General features: G+C 58.0%; 1 protein-coding gene across 4 annotated transcripts; it reads left to right on the top strand.

Annotated features, from left to right (window-relative positions):
* Nucleotides 1-369: 369 nt before the first annotated feature.
* On the top strand, nucleotides 370-24,670 carry SUPT5H (SPT5 homolog, DSIF elongation factor subunit). Of its 4 annotated transcripts, none has more exons than XM_008257140.4 (30): nucleotides 370-504; nucleotides 761-844; nucleotides 5,978-6,140; nucleotides 7,941-8,006; nucleotides 8,535-8,546; nucleotides 8,961-9,030; nucleotides 9,142-9,210; nucleotides 9,297-9,362; nucleotides 9,629-9,659; nucleotides 9,906-9,974; nucleotides 12,871-13,122; nucleotides 14,026-14,115; nucleotides 14,210-14,280; nucleotides 16,361-16,466; nucleotides 16,687-16,780; nucleotides 16,872-17,008; nucleotides 18,066-18,221; nucleotides 18,321-18,467; nucleotides 18,777-18,923; nucleotides 19,008-19,133; nucleotides 19,979-20,063; nucleotides 20,384-20,494; nucleotides 20,578-20,680; nucleotides 20,764-20,891; nucleotides 20,978-21,083; nucleotides 21,391-21,549; nucleotides 21,648-21,816; nucleotides 21,930-22,133; nucleotides 24,152-24,247; nucleotides 24,328-24,670. In XM_008257140.4, the coding sequence occupies exons 2-30, from the start codon at nucleotides 770-772 to the stop codon at nucleotides 24,469-24,471; spliced, it is 3,252 nt and encodes a 1,083-aa protein (XP_008255362.1). In that variant the 5' UTR covers nucleotides 370-504; nucleotides 761-769; the 3' UTR covers nucleotides 24,472-24,670. The 4 variants fall into 4 exon arrangements, with proteins under 4 accessions (XP_008255362.1, XP_002711495.1, XP_069918330.1 ...); XM_002711449.5 differs by having other exon boundaries at nucleotides 370-510; XM_070062229.1 differs by lacking the exon at nucleotides 8,535-8,546.
* The last annotated feature ends 163 nt before the right edge of the window (nucleotides 24,671-24,833 follow it).

The following is a 24,833-nucleotide window of genomic DNA, read 5'->3' as shown; positions in this document are numbered from 1 at the left end:
ATGAGTCTGGGGGCGCTGCAAAGCAAACGGGAGCTCTAGGGTCACTCGGCCCGGGGCAGGCGCCTCGGCTCTGCCGCCTCTCGCTCAGTTCAATTTTCTGAGCGGAGTGTGCCCCTCCCCTAAAGGAGGTCTGGGAGATGAAACAGATTTCTTCGCTAATTCATTATTTTCTAATTCCATGCTTCCCCCTGGCTTGGCACTAAGTGTCTGCACTAACGAAAAGCTGCTCAGTAAATTCAGGCGCAAATTCCACGACGGAAGAGCCCCGGTTCCCCCGGGGAAAAGAACCTGGCTCCGCTTTGACCTTCTCAAGATGTCGGCTCTGCGAGGGCCGGCGTTGCCACTCTCAAGATGGCCACCAGGAAGTGCGTCGCCCGGGGCCAGCCCCGGAAATCTCGCGTTAGGCGAGGCCGACGGGTAGATTCTCGCGAGAGGGCTCGTCAGTCTCCAGCAGGCGTCGTGCGAACAGCAGCTGGCACCGAAGGCGGAGGTGGAACCGGAGCGGTGAGGGTCTGTGCAGAGGTGGCAGGCCCGGGGGCTGCTGGGGCCAGGAAGTGTGGAGACCGGGTTCTGCGACTCGGGGCGGAGTTAGCAGGCGGCGTAGGGGTGGAGGCTCGCCCACTGGGGTCCGCGATTGCCAGATGGAGGCTGCCGGAAGTGCGCCCAGGGAGACTCTCCCAGGGAGCCGGCGGGGAAACTGAGGCTTAGGGTGGCGCCCTGGATTGTGGCTTGCGCTGAGGCCGCCGTCTCTTCCCTGCAGTAGCAGAAGATGTCGGACAGCGAGGACAGCAACTTCTCCGAGGAGGAAGACAGCGAGCGCAGCAGTGACGGCGAGGAGGCCGAGGTCTGTGCGCCTGGGGACCGGGACCGGCCCCGCAGGAGGGCCCCCGTGGAGGCCCCCGGGAACCGCCAGCCTTTGGGGAGAGAGAGAGAGAGAAGCCAGCAAGTCGGAGTCAGGCAGACAGGCTCTGGGGGCCGCCCGGGGGGCCTGGGCTGCGGCAGGTACTGGGAGATAAGGCGGACGTGTGTACAGGCCCCGGGGAATGTGTGTAGTTAGCACTCGCTCTAGTTTACAGAAAGCTGCTATCACAGGAATCGTGGTGCCCACTGTGTGCCAGGCGTACCTCTTTGCCCTTGGGCTACACCAATAACCGAAACACTTTACCGATCTCTTGCCCCTGCGAATGTAAATAAACGTGAACACTAAACAAGAAGTAAGGGATAGAGCATCCCTCATCTGAAAATCGAAAACTCGAAAAGGCCCCCAAAGCCACGACTTTTTGAGTGGAAAGTTCCATACTTGACCTCATGTAATGGGTCGCAGTCAAAATGTAAGTGGGCTGAGAATACCGTAGAAAATTACCTTCAGACTCAGTGTATAGGTGTCTAAACCCAAGTGAGCTTCATGTACAGACTTGGGTCCTATCCCCATGACATCTCATGCATGTGCAAATGTTTCCCAAACCAAAACACCTCTGTTCCCAAGCATTTTGGACAGGGGACACTCAACCTGAGTGAGCTAGAGGGTCCCCAGAGAAGGAGAGTGGGGTGTCCTGGGTGGATTTGGAATGGGATGATCAGGGCAAGTCCGACGGGGTGGCGTTCCAGCAGAGATTGGCTGGAGGTGAGGCAGTGAGTCATGTGGGTACTTGGAAGAGGAGTGTTCCACTCGGGGAGACCAGAAAGGGCAAAGTTGGGAGCGGTAAGGAGCCAGGAGCCCAGCGTGGCGGGACAGGGTGGGAGCCGCAGAGAACAGGAGCCAGATCGCACAGCTTCTGATGGCCGTGCTGACGAGGGGTCCGTAGCTGAGTGACCGAAGCCTGGGCAAAGCAGAGATGTGAGCTTGAGTTCTGAAAGGCTCACTCTGGCTTTGGGTCTTTTGAAGGCCTCTGTTCTGGAACCAAAAACAGACATTTCCTGGGACATTTTTTTTAAGGTTTATTTTATTTATTTGAAAGGCAGAGTTATAGAGAGAGTAGGAGAGAAGGACGTCTTCCACCCACTGGTTCACTCCCCAGATGGCTGCAGTGGCCGGATCTCGGCCCGGCTGAAACCGTGATCCTGCAGCACCATGCTGGTCGCCCACGTGGGGGCAGGGCCCCAAGCACTTGGGCCATCTTCGACGCTTTCTCAGGCACATAGCAGGATGGAAGTGGAGCAGCCAGGACTGGGTATGGGTTGCCTGGGTCGCAGGTTCACCTGCCGAACCACAATGCTGCCCCCTTAAGGCATTTCTATTTTGAAGTATTTTATTCTCCGTTTGGTTTCTGTCTGATTCATTTGTTGATACATAACTGTTTGAGCATCTGTTACCAAGTTCCAGTTCCCAGGTGTCAAGGACAGAGTGAAGAGGGGCAAATCCTTGCTTTTGTGGAGGTCATGCTCAGTAGGCAAGGGTTATGAACCATTCAAGAGTGGGGATGGGACAGATTTCTTCCGTTAGGCTGTGGTCTTGCTGTGGTCTGGGTTATGAACATGTGGGACACAGTGGGCTAGTTGCTGTCATGTGTAGATGTCTTGTTCGATGCACAGAAACGTAAAACATTTATTTTCTAAGTTAGTTGCTGGGACTCAGCTGGGGGATTTCACATAAAAATTAAGATTGTGAGGCAGCAGGGTAAGCCACCTCATGGGGCACCCGCATCCCGTATCAGAGTGCCAGTTCACCAGCTGCTCTGCTTCCGCTCCAGCTCCTGCTCACGCGTTCTGGGAGGCACAACACGATTGCTCAACCGCTTGGGCTCCTGGCACCCGTGTGAGACCTGGGTGGAGTCAGTTAAGAAAGGGGATGATGTCGCGTGCCTATGTCTTGGCCAGCACCAGGTTGACAAGAAAGCTGTGGTTTCCATTTGAGTGGCCTACATATTTGTGTGCCTTTTTTTTTTTTTTTTTTTTTTTTAAGTCAGAGTTATAGGGAGGGAAGGAGAGAGGGGCAGATCTTCAGTCTGCTGGTTCACGCCCCAGATGGCTGCAACAGCCAGGGTTGGGCTAGGCTGAAGCCAGGAGCCAGGAGCTTCTTCCAGATGTGCCATGTAGGTGCAGGGCCCCAAGCACTTGGGCCATCTTCCGCTGCTTTTTCCAAGCCATTAGCAGAGAGCAGGATTGGAAGTGGAGCAGCTGGGACCTGAACCAGTGCCCACGTGGGATGCTGGCACTGCAGATGCAGCTTTTCGCCCTGTACCGCAGTGGCGGCCCGTGTTGCCTTCTCGCCCTCTGTGGGCCTTTGATCGTCAGGGTTTGTGCCCCTTGGTCCTTGGCTTCCAGGGGGAGCGTTGGAGGAATCAGGCTGCCACGATGGGAGGGAGTGGGGCAACGGGAGGATGACAGGAAGGCTTAGCTCCAAGCTGTAGCACTGGCTTCTTGGGCTCTGACTCATGGCTTCAGGACACTTTGCGGGGTGGGTAAAGCCTGGCAGTAATGACCCCAGGTTCTCTTCCCAGCTGGGATGTTCTGGTTTGCACCGTGCCGAGTCTCGCTTCCCCAGTACCACAGCTGGCTCTTGAGTCACCTTCTGTCTCATCCGCTGTCACCCGGGGAGGCAGGCGAGCAGTGCACCCTACTGCCAGATGGGGCAAAGGGGCTTCTCAGATGACCACATGTTGGCACGGCCTGGGAGGATGGGAGTGGCGATGAGCTGTTGGGGTTGGTGTCGTGTGGGGATCACGGCCTCGCCCACAGGTTTCTCGGTGCCAGGGCAGAGATGGCTTTGGTGGAAGTCGGCTGCTGTGAGGGATCTTGAGGTGACGCCAGGGCAGGGGTGGGAGCGCTCTGCTCACGGATGTGCCAGGGTCGGGAAGCAGCCTCTTCTGGGAGCTGCAGCGGGGATGGGACAGATTTCTTCCGTTAGGCTATGGTCTTGCTGGGGTCTGGGTTATGAACATGTGGGACACAGTGGGCTAGTTGCCGTCATGTGTTAGACATTTCTGAAATCTTTGGTGTCCAGCCCCAGGCTGGCTGATGCTGAGAGACCCAGTGGGTGCCTGAGATACCTTAGGCTTTGCTGTCCAGGAACCCACGGTGGTCAGTGCTGTGCTGTGGGGAGTCCAGAGGGTTGCAAGCTCAGACGATTTACCTGATGGGGTAGGGTGGTAGGGAGGACTGCCTGGAGGAGAGTTTTTTTTTTTAAAGATTTATTTAGTAGAGACGCAGAGAGAGAGAAATCTTTCATCCGCTGGTTCACTCCCCCAAATGGCCGCAATGGCCAGAACTAGGCTCATCAGAAGCCAGGAGCCTGGATCTTCTGTATCCCACGCAGGTGCAGGGGCCCAAGGACTTGGGCCATCTTCTACTGCTTTCCCAGGCTATAGCAGGGAGCTGGGTTGGAAGTGGAGCAGCTGGGACCCGAACTGGTGCCCGTGTAGGATACAGGTGTTGCAGGCAGCAGCTTTACTCCCCACAACACAGCGCTGGCCCCTGCAATGGCCTTTTAAACAGAGGACCAGCATGGTTGATGGCCAGGCTGAGCGAGCACAGACAAGTAGTTCAATGTAGCTGAGACCTCATGCTTGGGAAACTGAGGGGTGGGAGAGGCGGGGAGGCAGTGGGTGGAGTGGGATGCCCACCCAGGCTGGCTGAGAAGCAGTGACGAGGACCAAGTGGTCAGAGTTTGCCAAGCGTGTAGGATGCCTCCAGGTCAGGGGTGACGAGAGGTGCCTTTAGGCAAAATAAGGAGAAGACATTAGCAACACCGAATTATTTAGTGAGAAAGGTCATTTCATTTGCAGTCGTGTGTCCGGTCTGTTGTTTGGATGTAGGGGAACATTTCCTTGTGGTGCTGTTGTGTCTTGAACCCCTGTCTGAAAATGTCTGAAAGTTGCTACTTGGTGTTTATCTGGGAGAGCGGGCCTTAGGCTTGGGGCCTGCAGCAGGCAGCAGTGTCTTGCTGGGACTTAATAACATTGTTTTGTGTCTGTCATTGTGGTTACTGTCTGCCTATGACGAGGTAGATGGCTGGTGCTGTCGAAGTGATCATGGAAGGATTGGTGAGGTTGGTGAGTTAAAGATCAAAGTGCAGGAAACGCTGTTTGGTGTGGACACACAGAGCAGAGGCCAGAGGTCCAGGGAAGAGACTGGGGCAGGGGTCCGGCTGTCAGGGCAGTGTCCTGGCCGAGGCCTGGGGTGTGGGGGTGGAGGAGTAGGGACGGCTGGAGAGGTGATGCTCACGACACAAAGGACAAGGGTTTGGCGCCTGACAGGAGCTAGCAGAGGCCAAGCGTGGGTGTGTGGGAGGCCAGTGTGGGACACAGCGGGTGTGAAGGGCTCTGGGCACATCTGGGGAGCCAGAGAGGAGGCTGTTGGTACACGGGGGTCTCAGCTGCTGGAGAAAAGTGGAGGACTAGAGGCAGACAGGGATGTCTGCAGAGACAGGAACTGAGGTCACAGAAGGCAGATGGCCCTGGCAGAGTGGGCCCTGGACAGAGCCGTGGGGACTCAAGTCAGCCTGTGAGGGGTGGGCAGAGGGAGAGAGACGGGGAAAGCCAGGGGAGTGCTCGCGGCGCAGCAGGAGCCAGGAGGGGCCTGTCCACAGGGAGCGTGCTGTCAGCAGGGCCGGAGCCGGCCTCCTGTGGGTAGGGACTCCGGACGGCCGTGGAATTAGCCCTGGGTGGCCAGTGACCTCGGTGAGCAGTGTGGGGTGGACACAGAGCTGCAGGAGTCATTGCATGGCAGTGTCTGCCCCTTCAGGCGAGGGGGTGGTGAGATGGCCCAGGGCAGGTGCAGAGCGGACAGGTAGGCCACGGGCATAGCTGACGGAGCTGCAGGACCTGAAGGCCAGTGGAGGACGAGGAAGGAGGCGAAGTGGAGGAGCGTCCGGGGCGGCTCCCGGGTACTGGCTGTGCGTCGGGTGGGGGACAGCCATGCTGCCACTGAGCCAAGGGGTATGGTTGGCCAGGCAGGCTGGAGGTCAGATTTAGGAGCCTGGTGTATGGACTGTGAAGCAGTAGAACCGAGGTGCCCCATCCTCGCCTGACCCCTACAGGTAGAGGAAGAGCGGCGGAGCGCAGCAGGCAGTGAGAAGGAAGAGGAGCCTGAGGAAGAAGAGGAGGAGGAGGAGGAGGAGTACGATGAGGAGGAGGAGGAGGAAGACGATGACCGGCCCCCCAAGAAACCTCGCCACGGAGGCTTCATCCTGGATGAGGCTGGTGCGTAGCATGGGGCCGGGCAGGTGCTGAGCACAGGCCGCCTTCCGCTTTCAGTTCTGTGTCTTGAGTGTGCTATTTTGAAGAACGTTTCCTTTCGGTAGCAGGCTAACGTGTCCGCCCCCGTGCGGTGCAGTGTAGCCTCACTGCTTAGTGAGAACCACGCCTGTTCTCCTCACTCCTGCCCGCCACTGGCTCATGTTGAAGCAAATCCCGAATACATAATTTTCCTCAAAATATTTTTGTATGTATTCCTGAAAGGTATACACTTAAAACACCCGTGTTGTGCAGTGGGGTGCCTGGGTTTGGTCCTTGGCTCCAGCTCCTGATTCCAGTTTCCCAACTGCGCAGACCCTGTAAGGCAGTCGTAATGGCTCAGTAATTGAGTTCCCACTGCGCATCCCCAGCTCCTGGCACCGCCTGGCCCAGCCCCTGCCATCACAGGCATTTGGGGGGATAAATAGGGATGGGAGTTCTCTGTGTCTATCTCTATCTCTCAAATAAGTGAAAAAAAATTTTTTTAAGCACACACTCACAGTACCCTTATGATCCCTTAGAAGAACTGACCATAACTTGTTCTTGTCCTTGGGGTCGGCAGCAGGACAGTGGAGGCCACCCCGTCTGGGTGCCTGCTGGCCTGGCTCTTGCTGTGTTCTTCGCACGGCCCTGGGCAAGTTGCTGGAGGTCTCTCTGAGCCTCTTTCCGCCTCTGTTCAAGAGGAACAAACAGTTCTCCCTACTTTACCATGGGCATTTTGAAGACTTGGGGGACCACATAGTGAGGAGGGGGAAATGTGCAGCCACATGAGATCTGTGAGATCATTTGGTCTGGTTCTGCCAAGGCAACCACAATAAATTTCTAGCAGGCTAATTTCTAAGTTGATAATTTTGTATGGCCTGTAAACAATGTCATAAATATCCAGGTAGCCCTTGGCAGAAGAAAGGTGCTGTAGCTACAGCACCGGCCCCATTAAATGTGTTTTTAAAAATATTTTTGATATCCATGGCCTCGTACTGGCCCCTGAGAAGGCTGCATTAGCCTCTGCTCCTGCTAATGACACACGAGAGTGCTTATTTTCCCACGTCCGAGGAAAGGGAGGTGACAGAACACCATTGTCCCTTTTCTTGGGACCTTTTTACCTGAAAGAGAATGGATTTTTTTTCTCCTGAGGAGCACAGGGATAGGAGACACTGGGAGTCGGTGGGTCTCAGAAAGCTTTAGCCCTTTTCTCAAAGGCTGAGGGCCAGGGTGTTGTGCTTAGAGGCACGGTCTTAGCAAACGTGCCCAGGTCAAGCGGGTGACGCAGGTGTGGGCCATGAGGGCCATCCCTGTGCTGATGGGGGGGGGAGGGTTGGCGTGTACTGCCCATGTGGGTAACTACATGACAGTGTCCATTAGCATTTAACACACAGGGACCCTTCCAGCCCGACTCCTTTTTGGGAACTCACCTCACAGTTAAAATGTACAGATGCATAGACATGAGAACAGCGACTCCCTCAGTCCACAGTTAAACCGTACAGGTGCACAGAGACGTGAGAACAGGGTCTCGGCTCACACCTAAACGGTACAGGTGCACAGAGGCGTGAGCGTAGGGGTACGCGATGCAGCCTGTTGCGGTTGTGAAGGTTTGACTGCAGTGTCCCTTGATGACAAGGACCTGGTTAAGTGTGCTGTAGGGGTGGGGGGAGGGTGTCGTGTTGGCCTGTGCTGCTGTGGAAGAACCCTGAGGCCGTGCTTGGGAACTGTGGTCACAGTGCTCTCGGCCCTGACGGCCTCGCTGACCACTTGGCCTTTCTGTTTCAGATGTGGACGATGAATATGAAGACGAGGACCAGTGGGAGGATGGAGCAGAGGACATCCTCGAGAAAGGTGTGGGCCCTGCCACTGCAAGACCACGGGGGAGGGCGTGGCCGACAGGGTCTTCTGAGCCCGAGCCCACCCCAGCCCCACCCTCCTCACCTGCTTCTTTCTGTCCTGGCCAGAGAGACCAGCTCCCTCCCCTTTTGCTTTAGGCCCATGAGTGGGGGGCGGGGGCTTCAGGGTGTGGCAGTTGCTTGCAGAGGACTCTGGGACCCTAGGGCCCCAGTGAATCCCTCTGCTAGATTGGAGGGTGGGTGGGTTCTGTCCCAAGATACCCCCCACTTGCTGGGCCAGCGCCCCCTTCCCTGTGAGTTTCCGTTCTGTGCGCCTCATACATTTCGGCTTCTCCCCAACCACCTGGTGCCTGGCCTTTACTTTTGATTTTCAACCTTCTGTGTTCCCCCTTTCCCTCCCCCCAACACATTGGTTGATTTTGCTGCTATAATTTGGCTCATACTTTGTCTGCCCTCGCCCACCACCACCACCACCACTACCACCACCACCACCACCACCTCTTCCTCCTCTTCCTCCAAGTAGAAGAGATTGAAGGTAAGAATCTGAAAAGGGTGACTCCCCGACCCTCCTCCCATATCCTGACATTTCCTCCTTCCTGCACCCCGCCCTCATCCCCAACTTGTCTGGGCCTGGGGGCTCTGACTCACGCAGGGTCCAGAGCCAGGGAGTTCTGGGCCAGGTCTCCAGCAGTTGCTGGCCTGGGAGAATGTGTGTGCGACCCGGTGCTTATGGGGGCGGGATGGAGTTCAGGCCTGCTGAGACAGTGGGGAGCTGCTGGGCCCCACCAGCCCCCACATCTCACTGATGAGAAGCAGGTGCCCAGTAGGGTAGCGTGTGGGGTGGGGGTTGGGGTCTTCCTGACTCTGGTTCCTCAGCCCCGCCCACTTTCTCTAGGCTTCTGCTCCCCACCCGCCCTTACTTCACCCCTTCTGCCCGTCTTTTTTTCAGCCTCCAATATTGATAACGTTGTCCTGGATGAAGACCGTTCTGGGGCCCGCCGCCTGCAGAACCTCTGGAGGTGAGAGGGAAGGGGGAGATGGGCAGGAATGGCTTCCAGGGGGCGATTCGGAGGCAGGTCAGCCCATCCCTCACCCTTCCACTCATGCGTGCTTTCCCTGTTGTGTGCTAGGGACCAGCGAGAGGAAGAGCTGGGCGAGTATTACATGAAGAAGTATGCCAAGTCGTCTGTAGGAGAGACGTAAGGACCTGGCCGGCAGGGGCAGGGGACAGGTGGTCCCTGAGTGGGAAGGGGCAGGGTCTGACAGCTCCACACCCGTTCCCCAGAGTCTACGGAGGATCTGACGAGCTCTCGGATGACATCACTCAGCAGCAGCTGCTCCCGGGCGTCAAGTAAGGCGGTTGGGGCGGGGCTGAGGTGGGGACCTTCTGTGGGGTGGTGGTACCCACGGGGTCCCCCTGAAGTGAGTCAAGGCAGAGTTACACAGACACAGGTTTGGGGGGCAGGTGGGCTCTTTCTTTCCTGCTTATGGCTGGGAGAGTGGGGGAGAGGAGAGCCAGGGGCCCTGGGTGTGGAGAGAGGAAGGTGGGCGTGGGGATTCAGGTGTTTCTCGGTGGGGAGCTTGTTCACTAAAGGGCTGCTTCTTCTCTGTGCCCAGGGATCCCAATCTGTGGACTGTCAAATGCAAGGTGTGTGCTCTGACCTGGGGCTCCCGGGGGCCGGGAGAATGGGGAGGACTGTCCACGTCTGTCCTGGGGCTCCTTGGCTCACAGTGTGCGCTGCCCCCACTGCCGCCCACCCTGCGCTTCTTGCTGTCTGCCCCTTACTCTGTCTCTGCATCTCACCCTGCTTCATCTTCTGGCCTGCTGTCTCTGCCCCTCTCCTGCGTCCTGCCGGCCAGCTCGTCAGCCCTCTCAGATGTGCTTCTCTTCCAGATTGGGGAGGAACGGGCCACAGCCATTTCCTTGATGCGCAAGTTCATTGCCTACCAGTTCACGGACACGGTAAGTCAGACGCAGGCAGCTTAGGGGTGGTAGACAGGGCGGAACCCAGGGGGAAGAAAATGACAGGCTTCCAGGGCTTCCCCTGGGCTGAGCCGAGTTGCCTGCTGAATGAGCTGCCCCGGCTGGAACGAGCCCGCTCCCAGGCTGCAGGGCTTGCGTGTGCCCTGCTGGAGGTGTGGTCGTCGCCTGCGTTCCCAGCAGGGTCTCTCGGCCCCGGCAGCCCTCTGCTGGCTTCCTGTGGGGGAGCGAGTTCTGCCTGTTCCCCAGCACTGTCGGCAGTGGCACCTCTGACAGCCGAGGAAGAAGTTGTAGTGTGGGCCGTGTGGCTGAGCGTGGCAGGGAGCGTTCCTCCTCTCTCTCCCATAGCTGTCTCACGATGCTCAGGCCCGCTTCAGTGCTGGCGCCTGCACCGGGAGATATTAGGGTGCGTGGTGACGTGCCACAGCTGGTCCCTGCTCCGTCTTCAGGGCACATCACAGCACACACGGTGTGAGGTAACGCTGCAGTGTGCCGGGCAGCAGTGCTGTTTAAAGGCCCTGATCTCTGGTTAGACTGCCGAGTTAGAGTCCTGCCCCTGCCCTTCCTGGCTGTGTGGCCTGGTGTGGCCGTGTCCCGTCTTGGGCGCTGCTTGCCCTTCAGCTGCTCAGGACCAAATGGCCTTGAACATGTCCAGCGCTTAGCCAGATCTTGTCCCGCAGCTTGTCCTCAATAAACTCGCTGTTGTCAAAGGTATGATTGGAGGTTTTGGAACCAGGGCAAACCTGATGAAGGGTGTCTTCAGAGTTCGTGAAGCCAGTTCCGCGAGCGGGCGGGGGGTGGGGGACAGGTGGCCCGCTGCAGGATTTCAGCCGTGTCCACACACCTGTGTGTGTCCTGGGGGAAACTCTAGGCTCCCATTTGAGTTCAGCGTTGATGATTGCTTTTGTTGTTAGTGATCGGTGTGGTGGTCTGTGTACTTGTGTATTGTCGAAGCCCAGGTCTCCATGCCTGGGAGAGCCTGGTTTCCCACAAGTAACAACTGCTGGTTCCTGGATCTTTCTGGAGCATCTTCCATGGGTGTTGACAGATAAAGTCCTCCTTTCTGCCTCCCTCTCCCCAGCCCTTTATTTTTTTAAAGATTTATTTATTTATTTGAAAGGCAGAGTTACAGATTGGCAGAGGCAGAGAGAGAGAGAGAGAGGTCTTCCATCAGCTGGTTCACTCCCCAAATGGCTGCAATGGCTGGAGCTGCACCAATCCGAAGCCAGGAGCCAGGAGCTTCTTTCGGGCCTCCCATATGGGTGCAGGGGCCCAAGGACTTGGGCCATCTTCTACTGCTTTCCCAGGCCATAGCAGGGGCTGGATCAGAAGTGGAGCAGCCAGGACTCAAACCAGTTCACATATGGGATGCCAGCACTGTAGGTGGCAGTTTTACCCACTACGCCACAGTGCCGGCCCCAAGGCTAGGGTAATTAATTGGCTAGATCATGGTTGTGATTGCTTTAAATCATCTCTGTTGGGCATTTCCATTTTTCATCATCACAATCAATGCTGAAAACCTAATTGCTTTTTTAAAAATTAAGAAATAGGGGCTGGCACTGTGGCGCAGTGGGTTAAAGTCCTGGCCTGAAGCGCTGGCAATCCAGCTCTTCAATCCAGCTCTCTGCTATGGCTTGGGAAAGCAGTAGAAGATGGCCCAAGTGCTTGGGCCCCTGCATCCATGTGGGAAACATGGTAGAAGTTCCCAGCTCCTGACGTTGTGGCCCTTTGGGGAGTGAACCAGCAGATGGAAGACCTCTCTCTCTCTCTGTCTCTAACTCTCTGTAACTCTTTCAAATAAATAAAATAAGTCTTTTAAAAAAATAAAATTAAGAAATAATTCACATAAAATTTATTCTTTTTAAGACTTATTTATTTATTTTAAAGAGTTACAGAGAGAGAGAGGGAGAGACAAAGAGATTCTCCATCTGCAAGTTCACTCCCCAGATGGCCACAATGGCCAAGCTGGAGCCAGGAGCTTCATTCTGGTATCCCACATGGGTGGCAGGGGCCCAAACGCTTGGGCCATCTTCTGCTGCTTTTCCCAGGCCATTAGCAGGGAGCTTGATTGGAAGTGTAACAGCCGGGACTCAAACCCACAGCCGTATGGGATGCCAGCATCACAGGCGGCTTAACCCGCCAGCTGCAGCGCAGGCCCCAGGGTTTACCTTCTTCATGGCTTGTCCTTTGCCTCTCACACCAACGTTTGTCTTACAAGTATGTTGTCTGCCTGATAGAATCACTCCAGCTCCCTTTGGTTCTAGTTGCCTTTTTTTTTTTTTTTTTAAAGAATTATTTATTTATCTGAAAGAGTTACAGAGAGGCAGAGAAAGAGAGAAGTCTTCCATCCACTGGTTCACTCCCTCAAATGGCTGCAACAGCTAGAGCTGGGCCAATCCAAAGCCGGGAGTCTGGAGCTTCTTCTGGGTCCCCCATGCGGGTGCAGGGAGCTGGATTGGAAATGGAACAGCCAGTACTTGAACCGGCACCCATCTGGGATGCCAGGACTGCAGACAGTGCTTTGTCCACAACACCACAGCGCCGGCCCTGTCTAGTTGTCTGTTTTCTACATGCAGTGTATGTCGGATGTCTCCCTCTGTTAACACATGCAGGGTCATCTCCTTGGTTTTTTTTTTTTTTTTTTTTTTACTGCTGTCTTGTATTTCATGGTTGGTTCAGTCACAATTTAACTAGTACTTCTTTTGGGCCATATTACAAATTCCCCATCCTGTTTATTTGCTACTGAATTGACCTGCGGTGAATGTCCTTGTGTTTGTGTCACGGTGGGCCCCGCGTGCGCCCTGGAAGGGGTGCCGCGTGGCAGGCACTAGCGTCGTCAGCAGCTGTGTCTCTGCTTCTTCCCCGCCGGCCCCTGCAGCCCCTGCAGATTAAGTCGGTGGTAGCTCCAGAGCATGTGAAGGGCTACATCTACGTGGAGGCCTACAAGCAGACCCACGTGAAGCAGGCCATCGAGGGGGTGGGCAACCTGCGGCTGGGCTACTGGAACCAGCAGATGGTGCCCATCAAGGAGATGACGGACGTGCTCAAAGTGGTGAAGGAGGTGGCCAACCTGAAGCCCAAGTCCTGGGTCCGCCTCAAGCGGGGCATCTACAAGGATGACATCGCTCAGGTGCGGGCGCGGGCCCCTCCCCCGTCCTGCCGGCCCCGCCTTTCCTTTTGTCCCATCCTCTTCCCTCCCCCGGGCAGAGCAAACCCCACTTGCATTAGGTGAAGCAGAGCCTGGGTTTAGTGGGGAGCACACAGGAGATGGAAGGCAGCCTGCTGCGCTGAGTGAGGGGAGTTCGTGGGGAGGGTGCAGCACGTGAGATGGGGCCCTCCTTGACTGAGGGTGAGGGAGGGCGAAAACATCCAGGCCGTGCAGCCGTGGCGGCTCTGCTTCGACTGGGGTAGCACTGGAAAGTGAAACCAGTGACGTCATTTTCATGGGATCACTCTAGCGGCTGTGTGGAGACTGCACCTCTGTTCCATACGGGGCAAGGGGTGATCTGGCAGTGTCTGTAACATCCCACAGTGCACAGGACAAAGAACGACCTGGCCCAAGAGGTCAACAGTTCTGAGGCTTGGAAACCCTGGAGTAGACTGGAGGGGGCCATGGGCAGGAGCAGGAAGACCAGAGAGATGGCTGCCACCTTGGCCGGGTGGCACCACGTCCTGCTGGTGGAGGAGGGGGGAGGAGCTGGGACGAGTTGATACGGAGCTGAGGGGTTTGACGGCAGATTGGGTACGGGTGTCGGAGAAAGTCAAGAGTGACTCGGGGCTGCGTGTCTGAGCAGAGGATGGAGTGGGAGGTGACCGGGGAGGCGGCAGCTGTGCTGGTCCTGGGCCTGAGGCACCTTTCAGACGTCCACACGGGACGTCACGCAGGCGGTGTGCACTGAGTTCAGAGCTGGAGGGAGACGGGCTGGAGAGGGACGATTTCCTCCCATCGTGCCTTGTCCCTCTCCGTCGGCATCTTCTTGCCCTCCCTGGGCCGAGGGTCGGGCTCCTGCTGAGTGTGCTCTGTCCTCTGCAGGTGGATTACGTGGAGCCCAGCCAAAACACCATCTCCCTGAAGATGATCCCCCGCATCGACTACGACCGCATCAAGGCCCGCATGAGCTTGGTACTGGTGCTGCGCCGCCTGGGGGTGGGTCCTGGTGACCGCCACTGGGGCCGCCCTCCTCACCTCTCAAGGCCGTGCCCCTTTTCCTCCACAGAAAGACTGGTTTGCCAAAAGGAAGAAGTTCAAACGTCCTCCGCAGAGGCTGTTTGATGCAGAGAAGATCAGGTGCGAGTCCTTGGGGCTCTGGGCTGGGGTCGCAGGGCCTGTGTCGCCGAGGGTGGGGGGCCGCTGCAGGTTCGGTGGATGCGTGGCCAGCTGTGCATTGCTGTGCCTCGGTCTCCTCTGTCGTCAGGGTGGACAGTGACGCCCTTGCCTCCTTGGAGCCCTGGGTGTGTGTGCCAGGGCAGCACTTGGCGCTTGTAGGCAGGATGGTCCGTGGGCTCCAGTGTGAAATGGGACTTGGCTCTCTGGCTCGGTGGTCTCTCCCCCAGGTCCCCTCACCTCCCTTAGCCTCGGGTTCATTCTTTCTCACACTCCCTGGCTGGGTGGAAGTTGGAGCAGAGCAGGATTTCAGCATGCACAGCCAGCTGTGGGCTCTTGGCAGCAGGGCCAGAGAGGAGGAGAAGTGACAGGGTACCAGGACCCACTCCCTCTGGCCCTGTCTGGAAGCAGCTGTGCCTGTGTCAGCCGGACAGGTCCCCCCCTCTTTTTTTTTTTTTTTTTTTTTTTAATTTATTTGACAGGTAGAGTTATAGACAGTAAGAGAGAGACAGAGAGAAAGGTCTTCCTTCCATTGGTTCACTCCCCAAATGGCCACCATGGCCGGCGCTGCACCAATCCAAAGCCAGGAGCCAGGTGCTTCCTCCTGGTCTCCCATGCGGGTACAGGGGCCCAAGCACTTGGGCCATCCTCCACTGCCTTCCCGGGCCACAGCAGAGAGCTGGACTGGAAGAGGAGCAGCCGGGACTAGAGCCAGCACCCATATGGGATGCCGGCACTGCAGGTGGATGATTAACCAAGTGAGCCACGGCTACCCCTCGTCTCCCTTTTGACTTGACAAAGGCTAGCTGTGGAACGCACCCACACCCTGCAGTATACTGGTGCTGGATCTCCACACCATCAGTCTTCTCTTGGCTGTCCCGCCCTTCCTGGGTGGGGACCTGCAAGCCATAGTGGCCCTCCTTGCCCCCAGGAGCCTGACTGGCAGGGCCCCCATATGCTCTTCACCCAGACTGCCCCTGTGGGAAGGTGACTGTACCTTCCATGGGATCACAGGATTCCCCACTCACAGCAGGGAACAGGCACTGTCAAGTACTCTGCACCTGCCAGGAGGGCCCAGGGCATAGATGGACCAGGGGCACAGACCAGGGGCATAGATGGACCAGGGGCACAGATGGACCAGGGGCACAGACGGACCAGGGCAGAGACAGATCTGCAATGGGCTCTCAGTCCTCAGGCTCACTGGTTGGCGACCTTGGCCATGTGCCTGCTCCTCTCCAGGAAGTGAGAAGTGGGTCACAGGGTTTGGGGTGGAGTCACTGGGGTCATGAACGTGCTTATTAACTGTCATGGTCTGATGCCCCTCCGCTGTTCACTGGTGCTTACTGAGCACCTGTTGGGTGCACTGTTCTTGGTGGAATAGATCTCTCCTGTCACAGCCTTACCCTCCTGGAGCCGGCATGCTCATCAGAGACTGAGTAGACAGTGGTTCGTCACGCGGCAATAAGTGCTGTGGTGTGAGAGGAAGCAGGGCACGGAGGGCGGGCATGTGGCTCAGCAGTGACGGCGATGCTCGGGATGCCTGCGTCCCATGCCAGCACCCTTAAGCTGAAGTCCCTGCTCTTCATCCAGCTTCCTGCTAATGGCACCCTGGGAGGCAGCAGGTGGTGGCTTTAGTGCTTGGGTCCCTGCCTCCCACGTGAGAGACACAGAGGGACTTCCAGGCTCCTGGCTTTGACCTGGCCTAGCTCTGTTTTGCAGGCATTTGGGGAGTGAACCAGTGGATGAAAGATACCTCTTTCTCGTTCTGTCACTCTGCCTTTCAAGTAAACGAAAATAAATACATAAAACATAGACAACACGGAAGGGCACAGTGGAGTGTGGGGGTGGAGCTGTGTACCCCTCTGGAGCTGGGCCTAGGGTTTGTGGGAAGTCTCTGCTGAGGGAGTGTGCAGGGATGGGGTGCATGGGGCTCCTGGGGTCCCCTTCCCCCTTTGTCTTCTGAGGGGACCAAGGTACAGCAAGGTTCTCTCCCTGACTCTGACCCCTCTCCCTGTCTAATCTTCTCATTCCCACAAAATTCCAGGTCCCTTGGGGGCGACGTTGCCTCTGATGGTGACTTCCTCATCTTCGAGGGGAACCGCTACAGCCGGAAGGGCTTCCTGTTCAAGAGCTTTGCCATGTCCGCTGTGGTGAGGGCTCCAGGAGGGGCAGCGCTCAGGGCAGGGGGGGAGCCGGGAAGGTCCAGCTCGCGCTCCTCTTGCAGACCATGTCCCGGGCAGTGTGCTGTCCAGGTCTGTGCTTGATGTTGCTTGGGTCAGGAGTGATCCAGGGGTGATGCCCGGCAGCTGGGTGCTGGCACTGACCTCGGTCCCTTCCTCCCCACGCCCTTGCTTGCCCCTGGGCGCTCAGATCACAGAGGGTGTGAAGCCCACACTCTCTGAGCTGGAGAAGTTTGAGGACCAGCCGGAGGGCATCGACCTGGAGGTGGTGACTGAGAGCACAGGTATCTGGTCCCCGTCCGTGGCTCAGGCCCAGAGGGAGTGGGCGGCCCGGCAGGGGCAGCCCCCACCTCAGCCTTCTGGCTGCCCCCGCAGGGAAGGAGCGAGAGCACAACTTACAGCCTGGGGACAACGTGGAGGTGTGTGAGGGGGAGCTCATCAACCTGCAGGGCAAGATCCTCAGCGTGGACGGCAACAAGGTCACCATCATGCCCAAGCACGAGGACCTCAAGGTGGGTCCCGGGTCCCTCTGCTCACTCAGCCGAGAGGCAGGGACTGGAGTTCCGGGCAGGGACGTCTGTCAGTGTTGTAGGGCACATCCAGACCTTTCTAGCACTTTCCAGTGCCTTCAAGTGTTTGGTGAGGTCGTAACATGTGCACTTGGGTGGGGTCAGTGCAGACCTGCTTTTGTGATTGGGATGAAATAATGGTTAGTTTCTGTGGTCCTGGCCTGTGGCTTCTGGTCTCCGGGGAACTGCTGGACTGTTTGTATGTGGAGGCCTGGCTGTGTACATGGGGTGTGTGTGCTGTGTTTCTCTCCTGGGGCGTAAGGGAAGGACTGTGTGTGTCCTGCCTGCATGTGGCCATTTGAAGGAGGATGTGTGGTTTAAGGGGTGGGTCAGCAGGTGTTAATGGCTCAGCTGGCTAAGCCGCCACTTGGGATGGCCACATTGTGTATCAGAGTAGCTCGTCTGCTTCTGATCCCGCTTCCTGCTGATGCACCTGGGAGGCAGCATTTGATGGCTCAAATGCTTGGCCCCTGCCACCCACATGGGAGACCTAGACGGAGTTCCTGGGCTCTTGGCTTTAGTCTGGCCCAGCCCCAACTGTTGGGGCATTAGGGAGTGAGCCAGTGGGTATAAGTTCTCTCTCTGTTGCTCTGTGAACAAAAAGAAATAAACATTATTTTAAAGTCAATCTTTTTAAAAAGAAGTATAAAAAGTAGGGTATCTGGGAATGTATCAGGTTGAGTATGTGACAAATCAGATTGCTCTGAGCGGGTATGTACGTGTTGGGGTGATGTGGGTTGTGTTGGTTGTTGGGTGGGCTGTCTGGTGTGTCATGTGTTTGAGGGTCAGCCGTCTCTGGGGGACACATCGTGTGTCTCGTCTTTCTTTGTGGGTAAAGGTGTGTGTGGGGGCCGCTGTGTTGGTCTGAGAGCTCTCCAGGTGGCCTCAGGGAGCAGGTTTGAGCCGGTCTCCCGAGTAAATGAGTGGCTTCTGAGGATGGGGGGGGTGGGTGGGTGTGGTGCCGCCCCCCACCTGAGTGTCCCTGCACCCATTTCCCCAGGACATGCTGGAGTTCCCGGCCCAGGAACTCCGGAAATACTTCAAGATGGGGGACCACGTGAAGGTGATCGCTGGCCGCTTTGAGGGCGACACAGGCCTCATTGTGCGGGTGGAGGAGAACTTCGTCATCCTCTTTTCCGACCTCACCATGCACGAGGTGGGTGCACGGGAGGCCTGGTTGGGGCACGTGCCTAGAGGAGACCCGGGTAGACCAGAAAACCAGACCCTGCTCACACCTTCACCCTCTCCCCCACAGCTGAAGGTGCTGCCCCGGGATCTGCAGCTCTGCTCAGAGACTGCGTCAGGTGTGGATGTTGGGGGCCAGCACGAATGGGGTGAGATGGTGCAGCTGGACCCCCAGACTGTGGGCGTCATCGTGCGGCTGGAGCGGGAGACCTTCCAGGTGTGTGCCCAGTTCTCTGCGGTGGGAGCTTCCTTTCCCTTGAGCCCCTTGTCCTGGGGGTAGGGGCGGGTGGTGGCCAAGCACAGTGGCTACGAACCCAGCGCCCTCTGAGTTGCAGGCCTGGCCCTGTCACTTGTGGCTTTGTGACAGTGAGCAGGTGGCAGGTATTTCTTTGCCTCAGTTTCACTCTTGGACGATGGGGATAATAGCAGCATCTGTGTTCATTCCATGAGAAGGTCTGAGGTTGTTGTACTCCCTGCGTGTCCCATCTCTCCCTCACTCCCTGCCACCCTCCGTGTCCCTCCGTAGGTGCTGAACATGTACGGGAAGGTGGTGACCGTCAGGCATCAAGCTGTGACCCGGAAGAAGGACAACCGCTTTGCTGAGTCCCTGGACTCAGAACAGAACAACATCCACGTGAAAGACATCGTCAAGGTCATCGATGGCCCCCACTCAGTGAGTGCAGACCCTGCCCTTGAGCCCACTGGGAAGTCGGGGGCAAGGCGGGGCAGGCAGGAGAGTGACCCTTCTGCCTCCTAGGGCCGCGAGGGCGAGATTCGCTATATCTTCCACATCTTCGCCTTCCTGCATTGCAAGAAGTTGGTGGAGAATGGAGGCATGTTTGTCTGCAAGACCCGGCACCTGGTGCTGGCCGGGGGCTCGAAGGTGAGGCTGGTGTGGTGACCCCGTCTGTGGCGGCCTGGCTCAGCTCTCCAGCCTCCTCTGGCTCTAGGTGGGAGGAGATTGGATTGTGGGGGATTAGGAGAGAGCAGGTGGCAGTGGCAGGTCCTTGGCGAGTGTGGGATTCTGAGCAGCTCCCCCGCTCACTCCGTCGTTCAGTTTTATTTTTTGAACCCCTGTTGGGTGCCAGACATGAGATAGAGCAAGACCCAACCTGGCCTTCCTGGAGCCGAGCAGAAGGAGAGCGTACGTGTCCTGTGGGGTGCTGGCAAGGCCGCGAGGGGATTTCAGACGGGGAGAGATGGAGAAAGGAGGGGCTGCTCCGAGAGGAGGGGAAGGAAGGCCTCCGCAGGTGCGGCCTTTGCGCAGAGACTGAAGGAAGGTGTGGAGGGCAGCGGACAGCTTGGGGAACAGCACGTGCCGAGGTCCCGGATGGGACTTGCAGAAAAGTGTACAGACCGGGCGTCGGCAGGGAAGTCAGGCCTGGGGTCTCAGTAGCTGGGCCCAGAAGGTGGACTCCGGGGGCCCGCAGATGGGATGATGAACGTTCACGGCTTGCGGCTTTTGTGTCGCTAGGGACTTAATTCCTGACTTGTCATGTTTCAGTCCTGCTCCTTGGCCTAGGAGGCCGGGGGCTGTTGATTGACAGGCCCAGGGTGGCAGCGGGCCAGCCGTTCCCCTGAAGGAGGGAGGGATGGCTGCTGGGCAGGTGACGCAGGGACTGTCTCCACATGGAGGCGGTCGATGCGGTGTAGGGGCTGCGGCCTGTTGCCCAGGCCCTGCCACCCCCATCCCCTGCCTGTCAGGTTCACTCCTTGCCCCTCCCCTAGCCCCGAGATATGACCAACTTCACCGTGGGTGGCTTTGCCCCTATGAGCCCCCGGATCAGCAGCCCCATGCATCCCAGCGCTGGAGGTGAGAGGGGTCAGAAGCCAGGGATGTGTCGGGTGGTGGGGAGGGGCTGGAGGAGAGCCCATTCTCCCTGAGCACCTGCTCTGGGCCAGGCCCTGCCTGTAGGGCTCAGAGCTCGGGGGAAGACGAGCCCAACCCCACAGTGACAGCAGAGTGGTCAGGGCTGTGATGGGAAGGCCCAGGGGTTGGGGCAGAGGAGGCTCCCAACCCAACTAGGGGGGAGACAAGCAGGGGAAGAGGGTTTGCGGGTGCCCTGGCTGTGGGCCCAGCACGTGAAGGGGGTACGGCCCTGGGGGACTGGTGATGTTCTCCTCCCTCCGCAGGTCAGCGTGGTGACTTTGGTAGCCCAGGTGGCGGCATGAGCAGAGGCCGGGGCAGGAGAGACAATGAGCTCATCGGCCAGACTGTGCGCATCTCCCAGGGGCCCTACAAAGGTGACCTGTGAGACCGTGTGGAGGCCCGGGGAGGGCGCTGTGCACGAGCGCCCCACCTGGCCTGACCCCCCACCTCCCACCAGGCTACATCGGCGTGGTGAAGGATGCCACAGAATCCACGGCCCGCGTGGAGCTGCATTCCACCTGCCAGACCATCTCTGTGGACCGTCAGCGGCTTACCACAGTGTATGGGCCCAGCTGAGGGAGGGCCCTGGTGGTGTGGTGGGCATTGAGAGGGTCCTCCTCACCCCCTTGTTCTTTGTTCACAGTGGCTCACAGCGCCCTGGTGGCATGACCTCAACCTATGGGCGGACACCCATGTACGGCTCCCAGACGCCTATGTATGGCTCTGGCTCCCGCACACCCATGTACGGCTCTCAGACGCCGCTGCAGGATGGTGAGCCCTCCCAGGGGATGGGGGAGGGGTGGCTGGGGGAACCGGAGGCCGGGCGGAACTGATGGCCGTTGTCTCCCCAATTCCAGGCAGCCGTACCCCACATTATGGCTCACAGACACCCCTGCATGATGGCAGCCGCACTCCTGCCCAGAGTGGGGCCTGGGACCCCAATAACCCCAACACGCCATCACGGTGAGCCCTAGGGTTCCAGACACTGGGGGTGTGTGCTGGAGTATTGTTGGGGGAATTCTCTGCTCCCAAGCCCAGGCTGGTCCATGTGGAAGAGCAGGCATGGCTGGAGTTGGGCAAAACAGGCTGCTCCAGGCTGGGTTAGTGCTGGGCGTGACCTTGGGCGTGCAGCTCTCTCCCCTGCAGCAGTCGCGGCTGTGGCCGGGACACCTCTGGATGGGGCTCCTGCGAGGAGTCCGTCTGGGGCCCGGTGCGCTTTGCTGTTCCACATGCATCTGTCACATCGTTCTCAACACGTCTGGTCCAACAGGGCTGAGGAAGAATATGAATACGCCTTCGACGATGAGCCCACCCCATCCCCTCAGGCCTACGGGGGAACTCCCAATCCCCAAACACCTGGCTACCCAGACCCCTCATCACCGCAGGTCAACCCGCAGTACAACCCACAGACACCAGGGACCCCGGCCATGTGAGTCCACCTAGGCGTGCTCCTAGCCCAGATCGCTCCCCACTGCCATCACCTCCTTTGCCCTCCCTGCTTCAACAAATGCTCCCTTGTCTCTGTAGGTACAACACAGACCAGTTCTCCCCCTATGCTGCCCCCTCCCCACAAGGCTCCTACCAGCCCAGTCCCAGCCCCCAGAGCTACCACCAGGTGGCGCCAAGTCCAGCTGGCTACCAGAACACCCATTCTCCAGCCAGCTACCACCCGACTCCCTCACCCATGGCCTATCAGGTAGTGGGGCCTCGGCATGCCCTTGAGGGTGGTGGGCCCAGGTGGGCTTGGGCCTATGAGGATGGCCAAGCCAGATGACTGTTGCCATGACACCGTCTCCCTTTCTGCTGCAGGCTAGTCCCAGCCCAAGCCCTGTTGGTTACAGTCCAATGACACCTGGAGCCCCCTCCCCTGGTGGCTACAACCCCCACACACCAGGCTCAGGCATTGAGCAGAATTCCAGTGACTGGGTAACGACTGACATCCAGGTGAAAGTCCGCGACACCTACCTGGACACACAGGTGGTGGGGCAGACAGGTGTCATCCGCAGCGTCACGGTACGTGGGGCCCAGGGCGGTGGGCAGGCGGGAGCCCCTCCCCTTGCTGATCTTCCCCTGAAGTCTGTGGTGCTTTTTTTTTTTTTTTTTTTTTTTTTTTTTTTTTTTTATTTTTTGACAGGCAGAGTGGACAGTGAGAGAGAGAGAGACAGAGAGAAAGGTCTTCCTTTTTGCCGTTGGTTCACCCTCCAATGGCCGCCGCGGCCGGCGCGCTGCGGCCAGCACACCGCGCTGATCCGATGGCAGGAGCCAGGAGCCAGGTGCTTTTCCTGGTCTCCCATGGGGTGCAGGGCCCAAGCACCTGGGCCATCCGCCACTGCACTCCCTGGCCACAGCAGAGGGCTGGCCTGGAAGAGGGGCAACCGGGACAGAATCCGGCGCCCCGACCGGGACTAGAACCCGGTGTGCCGGCGCCGCTAGGCGGAGGATTAGCCTAGTGAGCCGCGGCGCCGGCCTGTGGTGCTTTTTTAAAAATTGATTTGAGAGAGAGAGAACTCCTATACACTAGTTTATTCCCCATATGCACTCACTGTGGGGTTGGAGCCAGGAGCTGGGAACTCAATCCAGGTCTCCCATATGGGTGGTCAGGACTTGGCCATCACTCCTGTGTCCTGGGATGCCCACTGGCAGGAAGCTGGAGTCAGGAGCTTGAGTTGGGAGTCGGACCCTGGCACTCACGTGTGGATTTCTGCCTGTTGTGCTCACGGCTGAAGCCCCATAGCCTAGAACAAAGCGTGGCTCACAGTGTGGCTTGTTTTGAGGGTCCTTTGAGAAATCAGTCCAGTAAAATGTACCAAGTGTCAGGCTTGTGCTCAGGGGCCTCTCCCACCAGCTCAGAGTTCCCGCCAGTCTCAGGGCCTTTGCACAGAAACTCTACTCTGTCTGCCTTTCACTTCCCTGCAGGCGCCTGTGTAAGTCTTTATGTCGTGCACCTGCTGCTTAAGATGCACCGCCTTCTCTGCTGTGGTTCTTGGGTTAGAGAGCCCGTGTCTTACTCCTCAGGCACCCCACTTCCTGCCTAGGTGAGGACCAACACCTTGTTGGCCTCTAGTCAGTATTAATTAAACCAGTACCAGAGACCACAGTAGCTGTAGGCCTCCCCAACAGCCCTCGCTGTCCCCTGGGGAAGACGGCCCAGAGTGGGCAGAACTGGGGTAGGCAGCCCAGGGAAGGTTTCCTGGAGAAGATGGCCTCTGAGGCAGGACCTGGAGAGTGAACAGGAGTAAGGCAAGCAGAATGGCCAGGGAGGGGCTCGTGGTGCGCCACATAGTGGGAGTTGTGTGTGTGAGGGCCGGGAGCCGAGGCCAGGCCTCCATGTGTTGGGGTGAAGTGTGTATATTATAGCTGGACCATATCGGTCAACAGGAGGGTGAGTGATGAGGCTGAGAAGTGGTTGAGCCACCTCTGGCTCGAGGATCTTGGACTGTGCAGAGGACCCTGGGGAGCCATGGAAGACTAAGTAGGGAGATGGGATGAGATCTGTGGTCTGGAGTCCTTTATGTGTTGCTCTATCAGGAGTGTACTGGGTGGGCATGGTGGAATCAGGGGCTGGGAGTCCAGGAGGCTCCGCTGTTCCCAGGAGAGCCATGAAGAGGAGGGAGACAGGTGGAAGAGACCCCCAGGAGGCTGAGTGGACAGACCTCAAAGCTCAGGGTTGTCAGGGAAGTGACCACATGATGTCCAGAGGTCAGGTTAAGGACTGGGGACTGTGGGGCTGCCCCTGAAACCAGGGCCTAGGAAAAGGAGCACGTGGGGGAAGAAGCCGGCCAGAGCTGGGGCCGTGGGGCACGAGTCCGAGAAGCTGCCCCCTTCTGGCCTGAAACGGCTGCATCTGGTGCTTCCCCGCTGATCCGGGCACCCCCTACTGCTGCATAGACCCAGGCCCCGGAAGCTGGCCCAGCCTGGCCTTTGCTGCCGCCGAGTCATCTTGGGAAAGTGACTTGCGTGTTGCGAGTGAGCCTGAATGCGGGCTCAGTCCTGTGCTGGACAGGGCAGCTGAGCAGGCTGTGCCCCTGCAGGGAGGCATGTGCTCCGTGTACCTGAAGGACAGTGAGAAGGTGGTCAGCATCTCCAGCGAGCACCTGGAGCCCATCACCCCCACCAAGAACAACAAGGTGAGGCCGGGGGCCGAGGGGCGGGGGCCGAGGGTGGGGGGTGGAGGACGCGGGGCCCTGACTCTGACTGCCTCCCGCAGGTGAAGGTGATCCTGGGAGAGGACCGGGAAGCCACGGGAGTGCTGCTGAGCATTGACGGTGAGGACGGCATCGTCCGCATGGACCTGGACGAGCAGCTCAAGATCCTCAACCTCCGCTTCCTGGGGAAGCTGCTGGAGGCCTGAGGCGTGCCTGGGGCCGAGGCGCAGGCAGAGTGGCCGGGCTGGCCGGCCTGGACTGCCTTGGTGTCCTCTCTGGGTCACCTCCCCCCCATGCTCCTAGGAATCAGAGTAGAGTCCGGAGGAGGGGCCCCACTTTCTTGTACCCCAGCCCCCGGCTTGCTTTTGAGTTACGATCTTTCAATAAAAAGCTGTTTGGTCAAAAGTGCTGAGCCTGGTCTTTTTTAAAATTTAATTTATTTATTTGAGGGGTAGATAACAGAGATCTTCCATCCACTGGTTCACTCCCCAAATGGCCACAACGGCTGGAACTGAGCTGATCAGGAGCCAGGAGCCTCCTGGGTCTCCCACGTGGGTGCAGGGGCCCA

The sequence above is a fragment of the Oryctolagus cuniculus genome, chromosome 18 (assembly GCF_964237555.1).
Source record: "Oryctolagus cuniculus chromosome 18, mOryCun1.1, whole genome shotgun sequence".
Classification (NCBI taxonomy): Eukaryota; Metazoa; Chordata; class Mammalia; order Lagomorpha; family Leporidae; genus Oryctolagus; species Oryctolagus cuniculus.
Note: the sequence above shows the minus strand (reverse complement) of the source record. Positions and strands in the feature narration are given on the sequence as shown.

Excerpts from the sequence above, each read along its gene's own strand:
- SUPT5H (XM_008257140.4), top strand. The coding sequence starts at position 770 with ATGTCGGACAGCGAGGACAGCAACTTCTCCGAGGAGGAAGACAGCGAG. Across the intron at positions 845-5,977 it reads GTGACGGCGAGGAGGCCGAG|GTAGAGGAAGAGCGGCGGAG; the intron begins GTCTGTGCGCCT and ends TGACCCCTACAG. Across the intron at positions 22,134-24,151 it reads GTGTCATCCGCAGCGTCACG|GGAGGCATGTGCTCCGTGTA; the intron begins GTACGTGGGGCC and ends GTGCCCCTGCAG.